The sequence below is a fragment of the Lycium ferocissimum genome, chromosome 4 (assembly GCF_029784015.1).
Source record: "Lycium ferocissimum isolate CSIRO_LF1 chromosome 4, AGI_CSIRO_Lferr_CH_V1, whole genome shotgun sequence".
NCBI lineage: Eukaryota > Viridiplantae > Streptophyta > Magnoliopsida > Solanales > Solanaceae > Lycium > Lycium ferocissimum.
In genome coordinates, this window is record NC_081345.1 from 34,232,473 (window position 1) to 34,244,142 (window position 11,670).

An 11,670-nucleotide genomic window follows, 5' to 3' on the forward strand; every position below is an offset into this window, starting at 1 on the left:
AGCCTATACTATGCACCAAACGACCCCTTACAGTAATAATTTCACGTATTCCCTCTTGTCCATTTTTACTTATCTAGTTTAAAAATCAGGAGATAGTTTACCATTTCATACCTAGTTTACCTTTATTATTAATTATTGAGTTGGAAAATTTAAGAATTTTTAGTGACTGCACAACTTTTAAATACTACTAAAAAACTGTAAAAAATCGATAGAAATAAAACAGACGGACTGTGTCACTTCAACAAACCGACGGAAAACCGATGCAATTCGTAGTTTTTTTTTCGTTCTAGTTATTTTTTAGTTTTTTATTAAAAATCCAACGGACCACGTCGGTTTTTTCGCTGAAATTGTGCTTATAATTTCGCCAAATTTTTTACACCAAAACCGACATGGGACGTTGCGCCTTGGAGATAACAAATCTGAGACTGAGTCATAGCCATCCACACCAGCTCTGGGCCAGGCTCAGACCTGTCCTCCTGCATTGGCATTGGCACTGGCACTGGCACCGGAAGATCATGGTCTACCGTCGGGAGAAACAGATTCGATGGGTCGAGTTTACATCGTGCCTAAGGGAGCTGGATAAGATTGTCTTTTATTAAATTTTTTCTAAAGTTTTTTTCATCTTAATCTTATATGTGTTAGAATTTTTAACTGCAGGTACTATCCAGATCATGAAACTACAAAAGCCATACTGGATGTTGTTCGGAGGCTTTATGACGATCGATTTTATACTACATGCGGTGAAATTCCATATGATACTCGACAGGCTGTATTTAAAGAGTTTAACGTATGCATCTTATTATACATTTCATAACTTGAATTTAGTTTTATATATAACATCTAACATTAGCCATTTGATTTGTAGATGTTATGTAGATGGGATCCAACACACAATGAAAGGGTTGCTGTGAACTTTGAGAAGAAAGGGAGTGCAAGGTTGTTTGACTGGTTTTCGACGGCTAGAAAGCATATGAAGAAGCCCCAGTGGATAACCGACGGACAGTGGGAGCAACTTAAGGCATATTGGCGAACTCCTGAGTTTATCGCCGACTTTGAGCAGGCAAAGACTGCCCGTGCGTCCCAGAAAGGTGGCTCTTTGCACACTGCAGGTGCAAAAAGTCAGGGCCATGTGGCTAGGACAATGGTAATTAGTAGTTTTATACTTTTAAAGTTACCTACGATCAATATGTCATTATTGAGTTATTAATTCTATCATTAACTTTTTTTGTAAAAAAAGGATACGGGACAGATGCCGACTCAGGATGAGCTATTCCCAAAGACCTACACAAAAAGAAGAAGTCAGAGTCAGATCCGATCGAATGGGTTGAGAACATGGCTCGGAATTCTCATGTAAGTGATAATTTTATTATTTAAGTAATTATATAAGTCTAATTATGATATATTCATTATATACTAACTTTCATTTTTAAATATACAGAATCCATTTATGCAAGAAGTAGAGCAGTACAACTAAACTCAGCCTGACCAGTCGAGCCGTTCTCCACCGGAATTAGAGGTAGACTTTTGTTGTAGAGCAGTTGGGGGATTGCAAAAGGGTAGAGCCTATGGTCTAGGGCCAAGGAACAACTTAAGTCGCCTTCGGTCAGGATTGCGAGGTGAACGGTCTTCTCAACAAGCTGAAGGAGTTGATGGTGTTTAGGTCGCAATTATGGCACAAAGAAATCGAAGTACTTAATCAGAAATTAGCGCAAACCGAGGCATAAAGAGTTGCGGAAATTAAGGCGATGAAAGCGAACCTTGAATCGCTCAAGGCACAAGTTAAAAGCCACATTGCATGTGGACGATTTGGTGTGTTCCCTTCTCCCCCCCCCCCCCCCCCCCCCGCCCTACTTTCCCCTCCGACCTAGAAGATGATAAAAATGATGAGGACGGTGAATACGTAGCCCCGACACCGGATGAAGAGTTGCATTAGTTGGGATTTCATAATGGACTTATGTTTTATGTTGTATGGACTTATGTTAAAACTACGTAGAACTAGTTAATGGTAATTTTGGTGGGACATTTGAATATTTTGAACTTTGATGGTCTATTTAGATCGTATTTGATGTGTTTAGATAGTGTTTGATGTGTTTGATTGTTACTTAGGGTGATTTTATGTGTTGTAGCTCTTTTACAATTGATTTGGAGCATCTTAGTGCTGGTTTTGAGCAGGTTTTATTGTGCTGGTTTGGTGCTGTTTTTATGCAGGTGTGGCTGCAACAATTAGCTGCTGGTTTTTATCTAGAAAACCGACGTAGTCCGTTGGTTTTCTAATAATTTCCAGAAAACTGACGGACTGCGTCGATTTTTTTAAAAAAATTATAAATTAAATAAATAACCAACGCGAAATACATTTTTAATAAAAATATATTATTTATTTTTAAATTTAAAAAATAAAAAATCGACGCAGCCCGTCAGTTTTCAAAAAGCGACGCTATGAAAACCGATGGACTGTGTTGCGTCGATTTTCCATCGGTTTCATTGGAAAAACTGACGTGGGAGGTTGATTTTGTCCATTGATTTTCGACTGTTTTTTAGTGGTGAAAGTATTTTTTATTGATTTCAATCGTTAAGTTATTTAGCAATAATTAGGGATAATATAGTAAAATGTTCATTCTAGTTTTTGGCCCCTTAATTAGCAGGCGTGCCAAGTACAAGTAAAAATGGACTAAGGGAGTATCGTCATTTAACATCAAATTATTGTTTTCTTAAATGAGAGTATTAGTCAAATGCTTTTTGTATCTTTTGGATCGTAAGAAGTTGTATTCTACTAGTAGTACTTTTAAGACGTTTCGAGATGCGTAATTTTTTTAATTTATTTTATGAGTTGTGGTGAAAAATTAGTGAAGTAAATGATTTTGATCCTTGTATCTTAAATCATGTAGGGTAAAGGATATATTTAAACAAATTTCCTATTATTGTGACAATGGAAGAGTAGATAGAGTTATATTTTAGATGTAATATTGATTTGAGAAAGAGACAAGAAACGAAGAGAAGAATATTTGTTCCTATTCAGTATTATATTAAAGCAAATAATTCAATTATAAGAATTACAAATTAAAGTGAGTATACAGTTTGACCTCTCTATAACTAAAGACGCCGCATATAACAACACCTCTCTATAACAACCAATTTTTTAAAAAAAATTGATTTTTTATTTCTTTATAACAACATTTCACCTATAACAAAGAACAACCAACTTTATAACAATACGCTCTTTGTAAAATTTACCCCCATATAACAACTATCTTCTTTTTTTGGTAATATAATAATTAACCATCTTTAAAAAAAAATAGAATACCCATGATTACCAATAATAAGTGTAGAGACTTCGACAAAATATTCGATAATTTAATACACTATTACAACAACAACAACAAAAAAAAATTATACTAATATATATATTTGCATCATTAAATGATTTTTCTTCGTTATACAAAGTGTGATTAAGCTTAGAATTTGGCAATTAAAAATGAAAATTAGATTTTATGCATCTTTTTTGCCTATAACAGTGAAATATTATTTAAATGTCAATTTTATTATAGGTTTATAACAACTATTCTCTATAATAGCTGAAAAATTTCGGACCCAATAATGCTGTTATAGAGAGGTTTGACTGTACATATAATTTTATCATACGGTGAAGTGATAAAAACATTTGATGCGCTCATGCGCAACACATATGTGTGTAATTTATTGCATTTATTATCTTAGTGAAAATATATTGCCGAGGTTAATTTAATGAGATTAAATAGTGAACTCCGGATAAAATCAAAAGTCAACGGGTTTGGCACACCACGCCAAGTTTGTTTAGAGTTTTCTTTTTGTTGCTGTTTTCGCTCAACTATATCGTCTCTTTATTTTTTTTATCAGTTGGCCTCTTAGCTACGTAGCATTCGTAGATATAACTACAACACTTGGCTTAGTTGGCTAACTAGTTGAGTATTTTCTTTCTTTCATTTCTTTTTCCCCTTCTGTCTTATTCAATTGAGTAAAGAAGATGGTGAGAATATTTTAGAGAGTTTTGAGTTGTACGGAGTTGCGTAAAAGTTTTATCAGTGATTTTGACCTATAGAGATGATTGTTTTCTGCTTTCCACTTTTTCAAGGTTACAAACTATGCTTGTAAGAGTGTGTAAATACCTGTATTTCTTTAAATAATATGATGTTTACACTATCAGTACATAAAACTTACAGTCTATTCTAAAACATGCCTCGCCAAAAACTTTGGAAACAGCCTTTCTACCTCCCAAGATAAGGGTAAGGTCTACGTACACTATATCTTCTCCAGATATCACCTTGTGAAATTATATTGGGTATGTTGTTTTTGCCCCATAAACTCCTTTTAGTGTGTCTGTGCGTGTGCATTTGTTAGGCTGGATCCAAATTCCCAAAAATCACTGTATGAGACTGGCCAAGTCAAAAAATGTTTTCTACCTCATTTTTATTTGTCCATTATGGACTTCCACATCCCTCAAGAAACAATAAATGAAGTGCATAATATATCATGATATACATATTAATTGGTGCATATTTTTAATAAACTTGAAAAATAGTTTGAAATGAGTAATTAATATCATGGGTAAAACAGAAAAAAAGAAATTGATTTTTTTTATATGCTAAAAATGATAAGTAAAAGTAAAAATATATTTTAGAATACTGAACAAGTAAAAGTGAACGGAGGTAATATTTCATAACTTAATGTTTTTTACTATTAAGTATCATTTTCAAATTTATTGACTGTTACAACGGGATAAGAGACAAAAAACCATAATAATCTATAGAGCGAAGAAATGCTAATCAGATTTGAGCCCCCATTCAGACGAGCTTTCTTTCATTTTTCTAGTTTACCCTTCAAAATTATATTATAGTACTTTGGTTTGGCAGGCAAAGGTTCCATTTCTCTCTTTTGAGGTAGGAATCTCAACTGAAGAATGTAAATAAACAAGTAAAGATTAAATACACACCATGGGCTTAATATGCCAAATCTAGACTGTAAAGTAAGGGAGCTTACTTCAAAATCTAAGTCCTTTTTACATTTAAAAATTAAGCTTAATTTCTTAGCAGTATCTTTGGGGTTCCATTTTATTAAGGGGCTACAATGTTCTGAAACAACAACTGGAAAACTGTACCTGTAAAATATCATATTTGGGCAAATAGCCAACTAAGGACTAAATAAATTCAGTGAAGTACTCACAACACATTTAAATAATAGAAATACCAACACCTTTACAGAAATTTATGTAAAATACCATATTTTGAACAGTGTTTTAAAAGGGGCGGGCGTAAGGCGAGGCGTTTTATATATGCCTCGCCCAGGCGTAAGCCCCGAGGCACGGGGCGTAAGCCCCATGGGTACTTAATTTTTAATATTTTCTAAATTAATAAAATAAAATATAAGTAAAAATATATTAAAATTATATAAATAAAAAAAGAGTTAGTATAAAAATGTATATATTTATTATTAACATTAACATGCTAACATAAGCATGAACTATTAAAAAAATCTTGAAAAAGTGAATGTAAAGATGCATTACACAATAACATGACTATGACGAAACATAATTAGAGTTGACAAAACGATACTCTATCCTAATAACTTAAAGATAAAATTGACAATAATATAAAGTTATTATTTTAAAACCTAAAACTAGATACAAATTAATACTCATTATAATACAAATAGTCAGAGTAGAGTCTTCAAAACATTATCTAAACTCGAGTGATATCAAAAGAAATTCTAAAATAAAAACTATCTTGAAAAAGATAAATTGAAGAATGCTAAGATAATTTTGAAGAAAATAAAGCATAAAGAAGGAAAATGCAAACATGGAAGATAGTAAGAATTGGAGGACAAAACTATTTGCTTTGTAGTTTACTTTGCATATAAAGGTATAAAGTGTATATGTTACTCCGTAAACAACAATGACAAAAGCTTATGAAATTAGGATAAACGATTATAAATTTTTTTTGACTTTTTGAGATATTTAGTTTGAGAATTTACTATGAGTTAATTACTGGATATTTAACTTCTTTTTTTCAAAAATATTAAGCAATTTTGGCTCAAATTTGTAAAAGTTCCTGGGGCTTACGCCCCAAATGAACACCCCAAATGTTGGGGCTTATGCTCCAAGATACTTACGCCCCGCCTGTACACCTCGATGCATTTTTGGTTCTCCTCGCCCCAGGGCAAGCCTGGGGCCTCGCCCCAAAAACGCCTTTTAAAACACTGATTTTGAAGATGCCAAGAAGGAGATTATTAGTGGACTGAGCATCACATTTATCAATACATGCATGTGTTTGGCATCGATATCACCAGTGAAGAAGTCAGACTCAAGGTCCAATTAACTGTGCAAGCTAATTATCAGTTTGTTTGACCTAACTTTGGAGAAGCCAAAACCGTTTTCTTAAAAGGCTATATCCAACTATCGGAAATGGCTCATTTATGCCCACTCGTCAATGAAAGTTTGGGCTCATTTATGCCATCGAAATAAATAATTTATGTCATCAAACTATAAGAAATGGCTCATTTATGCCACTCATCAATAGTTTGACTCATTTATGCCATCGCCCATTAATAAAAATGACTCATCCATGCCATATTTCATTAAAGCGGTTTTACACTACCATGTATGACACGTGGCCTCCAACTAGATTTGGGTGGGTAAGGTGTATGGATCTTATTTTATTAATTTGGTATTTAAAATTGGGTTTGGTTTAATTAAACGACGTAGACCTCTAATTGGAGGCCACGTGTCATATACGTATTATAAAATCGGCGTTAATAAAAAATGGCATGGATGATTCATTTTGGTAACTTGGCATAAATGAGTCAAACTATTGATGAGTGGCATAAATGAGTCATTTCCTATAGTTCGATGGCATAAATGAGCCATTTCCTATAGTTCGATGGCATAAATGAGCCAAACTATTGATGAGTGGCATAAATGAGCCATTTCCGATAGTTGGATGACATATTTGAGCCTTTTCCGTAGTTTTATTCGAAAAATTACTTATTCTTAGAGAGTTGAGGTGTTCGGCCAAATTTTTAGGTAGAAGTTGTCTTCAAGCAGCTGAAAAAATTAACCTTTCCCCGATGTATTTTTGGAATGTTGATCAAGCACAAGTTGCTGCTCTAACATTGGCCAAAGTACTTTCCGAATTGATTGGTCAACCACAAACTGTTATTCTCCAAACATGATTAGTCAACCACAAACTGTTATTCTCTAAACATACTTTTTCAGAAAGTATTCTTAATTGTTGGCAATTGGATTTGGGCCACCCATGTGGGTCAACCCGGATTCATGTCCATATAAGTAAATATATAATGAGTTATACACTATTATTAAATAAATAAAGAGAAAAGACACAACTGTTAGGAATTTTATTGAACGGTTGTATCCTTTCAGGATTGAAATGATATAAGAATGTTTCTGTAGGAGAAACACACACTTTTTTCCCCTCTAACGACTACAAGAAAAAAACTCTCTTCTTTGTGGCAAAAAACTTCCGTGGAAGATTCCTGCGTTGTTCATGGAGCAATCTTCTTCTCTGTAACTCACGTACGACTTAGACTGTGAATTTATACAGTATAGTTAGTGTTTTATACAAGTGATTATACTGTCGATTAGTGAAATAAATATTGGAGAATCTTGAAAGAACTGCATGTTCTTGTGGATTGTGTGTTTTCCTTCATTAACAATAAAATACTTTTTAAAATAAACAGATTTTTGAAGTTTAGCCAATCAGGTTATGTAAGAGTATCACAGCACAAATGAAAATCAACTGTAAACTTTTCTGAAGCTTCAATGTCTTTTCTCCAACAGCCTGAGGCAAACTTTCAACCATTAGTCTTAGCATCAATCTTCCTGCTACTTGTTCTGAGGTTCCTCTTTAATAAAAACAAGAAAAGATATACCAAACTCCCCCCAAGCCCTCCAAAGTTACCCATTATTGGCAACCTTCATCAACTAGGAAACGCACCTCACAAGTCCCTGCACTGCCTTGCAAAGAATTTAGGCCCCATCATGTACCTAAAACTCGGCGAAATACCAACAATAGTATTGTCATCTGCAAGCATAACAAAAGAAGTAATCAGGACTCATGATCTTGCTTTCGCAAGTCGGCCTCAGATATATTCAGCCAAACAACTATTATACAATTGGCACTGACATTGGCTTTGCACCATGTGGTTCTTACCGGAGACAGATGCGTAAAATTTGCATACTCGAGCTACTTAGCACGAAGCGAGTGCAATCCTTTTCTCTCATTAGAGAAGAGGAAGTTGCTCGTCTTGTACATCGGATTACAGAATCATACCCTGGCACCACAAACTTAAGTAAAACACTAGCTCTTTATGCAAACGATGTCATTTGTCGTGTTGCTTTTGGGAAGATTTTCACAGAAGGTGGAGATTATGAACGTCACGGGTTTCATAAGTTGCTTGATGAATTCCAGGAACTTCTCGGCGGATTAAGCATTGGAGATTTTTTTCCTTCGATTGAATGTATTATACAGAGACTAACAGGATTGAAATCGAGACTAGAAGACACCTCCAGTCGCTTTGATCAGCTTCTTGATGAGATAGTGGAGGATCACATTAGATCTGGAAATGAGAAAGATCATAAGGATATTGTCGATGTTTTACTTGAAGTACAGCAGAAAGCAGATCTTGAAGCACCTATTACAATGGAAAATGTTAAAGCAGTCATCTCGGTAAGTGAAAATGGGTTTCTTTAAAAACACATAGGAAAGTCCTTAGTATCGTTTTCATAGATTCATGTTTAGTATTGTTTTCATAGATTCATGCTTTAGTAGCTTTAGGTTCAGCTATCTGTAAGAGAGAAAAAACTCAAGTTGTAACTTGTTGCAGAAGATCGTAGGTTAACTAGCACACAATCACACACAAAACAAATAGAGAAGGAAAATAACACAAGGATTTAACGAGGTTCGGTCAAGGTAGGTCCTCGTGGCAGAGGCAGAGAGAGTTTTCCACTATAAAGTAGAAGAATAATAACAAAGAATCTGCACTTATAACCCCTTTATATAAATTCCTAGTAGTTCCTAAACCTACAAGGACAATAGGATTCCCGAACAAATTAATTACAAGGACAATGAGTTTTTCGAACCTACTAGAAAATCTGACATAATTAAAATTTACTTAATTCAAGACACAAGCAACATAACTTTTGTTACTGCAATTGCAGAACATGTTTGCTGCAGGAACTGATTCAACATTCATTACATTGGATTGGGCAATGGCAGAGCTGTTGATGAATCCAAAAGCAATGGAAATAGCACAAACAGAAGTGAGAAATGTTGAGGGCGATAGAAGCTTTGTGTCAGGAAGCCATTTGCCTCAATTGAACTACATCAAAGCTATCATAAAAGAAGTCTTTCGGTTGCATCCTCCTGGTCCATTACTAATTCCAAGAGAGTCCACTGCAGAAATTACCATAGAGGGATATACTATTCCTCCCAAAACAAGGTTTTTAATCAACGCGTGGGCTCTAGGAAGGGATCCAGATACTTGGAAAAATCCTGATGTATTTAATCCTGATAGATTTATTCATAAAGACATTGATTTTAAAGGGCAAGATTTTGAGCTTAAACCATTGGGCGTTGGTAGAAGAATTTGCCCTGGTATTGCATTTGCTAGCGCGAATATTGAGTTAGCTCTAGCTCAATTTCTTCACAGCTTTGATTGGGAACTTCCCCCAGGTATTGAAGCTAAACATATGGACATGACAGAAGCTTTTGGAATATCAATGCCCAGGATATCTCCTCTTATCCTGATTGCCAAGCTGCACTTTCCTGGATCAGAGCTCAAATTGGACTGTAAGTAAATTTCTAGACGGAGGCAGAGCCTGAAGCTTACGAGTTCGGGATGTTTACCCTTTAAGTTATTGTGTTCTAAATAATAATTTAGACATATTAAATGGATTTCTTAAGACAAATACGGAGTTGGACCAAAGTTATTGGTTTCGGCGGAACCTGAACCTTAAACACTACCTCCTCCTTATGTCTACAATTTTATTTTCCCATATAAACTTTAATTCTTATAAGTCCTGACTAGTGACTACTTCAGGTAACCAAAGGACTATCCTTGTGTCAAAAATATCTGAATCATGATGGATTCAAAACCTGTGATCCATTCACTTTATAAGTAATGTTTTAATTTAAAAAGAAATAAGACACCAAAAGTACCCTTAGCATTTACTGGTTTTCAATATGTCATATCTACTCCTAAGATATGTTATTAAGGGCAAATTAAATAGGAATGTTATAATTACGAAGATTTGAGCTATTAAAAGCGTGCCAATCTTTTTGGAGTGTATCAAAATAGAAATAACGCCACATAAAATGAAACGAGAGGAATAATCCATTTGAACCAGACGTATTATTGAACAGCACCAGATTTTGAGCTTATAATCGAATTTAGTGCAGCTTTGGATATCTTGGGAGAATTTCGCCAATTTGAATATTGCATGCATGGAAAATACAGAGCTGCTATGATCAAGTCTGCATTTCTAACCCCTGTTGTAATTCACTAACTTGTTCAGATAGTGGTTTCACTATGAAAATCTACTAACTCTCAAAATACTTCAATGTTATTGCCAAATTGGTTTTTCATTTTCCTCAGGTCAATTATATAAGTAACATGTTTGATCAGGTCCTCTGGTTAGACTAGGAGGAATCTAAAAGTAAAAAATTACATCACTTTATTCTTTAAGTTACTGATCCTGAACGTTATCTATAAATAAAGAATTGTTAGTATATAATTTGTTTACATAGTGATAAGTATTTTTGAAAGTTAGAGTACTGGTATCTTAATTATGACCTTTGTTAGTCATAATTAGTTAATACAAATGTATCTTAACCACGGAATAAAGTCGTTAAACAAGAGATCACGTCAGTGGACATTTTCATATTTTTACTATAAATCAAAGGAGATATTGAATGGAAGTTGTTAGTCTAGCATGATGGTTAATAAATTGAGGCGAGAATAAATAAGGAGATATTGAATCGAAAAAACGTATGTAAATTTGATGTTTATCGCTAAACCATATGAATTGTCATGATTTAGTATAAATAATAGGTGAGTATGTATATATCTAGGGGTGAAAATCATTTTCATCCCCTAAGTTTAGCTTAAAAATCAAACACATCCTTCAGGTTTGAACAATTGACATTTTCATCCCCATCTCAACTTTCAGCCATTGAACGGTAAGTTAACCGATAGTTGTGCGGTCATTAAAGGGCTCAAATATAATTTACTAATATTTGAATTTAATAAATGCCCTTAATTAACCATATACATTCTTTTCATAATTATCATTTCTAGTTCATGAGTTCACGTTGACTACTCATGTTTAAAGAAAAAATGAGCTCACGTTGACTAATGTCATTTGTAGCCTTTGGTCATGAATAATATTTTTTTCCGAATATTTGTTCCAAAAAAAATTCAAATGAGTGTTTGGTTATAAAATAATCCATTTTTGCCAAATCCAATTTGAAGAAATGATAATTATGAGGAAAAAAAATATATATGATTAATTGAGGGGATTTATTAAATTGAAATATTAGTAAATTATATTTTACCCTTTTTATGACAGGTCAATTATCGATCAATGGTCGGAAGTTGAGATGGGGATGATATCAATTGTTCAAA

The 11,670-nt window shown here is 34.0% G+C and overlaps 1 protein-coding gene across 1 annotated transcript; it reads left to right on the forward strand.

Moving 5' to 3' along the window:
* Window positions 1–389: 389 nt before the first annotated feature.
* Window positions 390–9,844, forward strand: LOC132053971 (cytochrome P450 71AP13-like). Its single transcript, XM_059446056.1, is given in 8 exon segments — window positions 390–553; window positions 658–769; window positions 866–1,144; window positions 1,238–1,350; window positions 2,127–2,233; window positions 7,803–8,164; window positions 8,166–8,714; window positions 9,206–9,844. Coding segments are annotated over 8 exon segments (2,325 nt in total).
* Window positions 9,845–11,670: the final 1,826 nt, after the last annotated feature.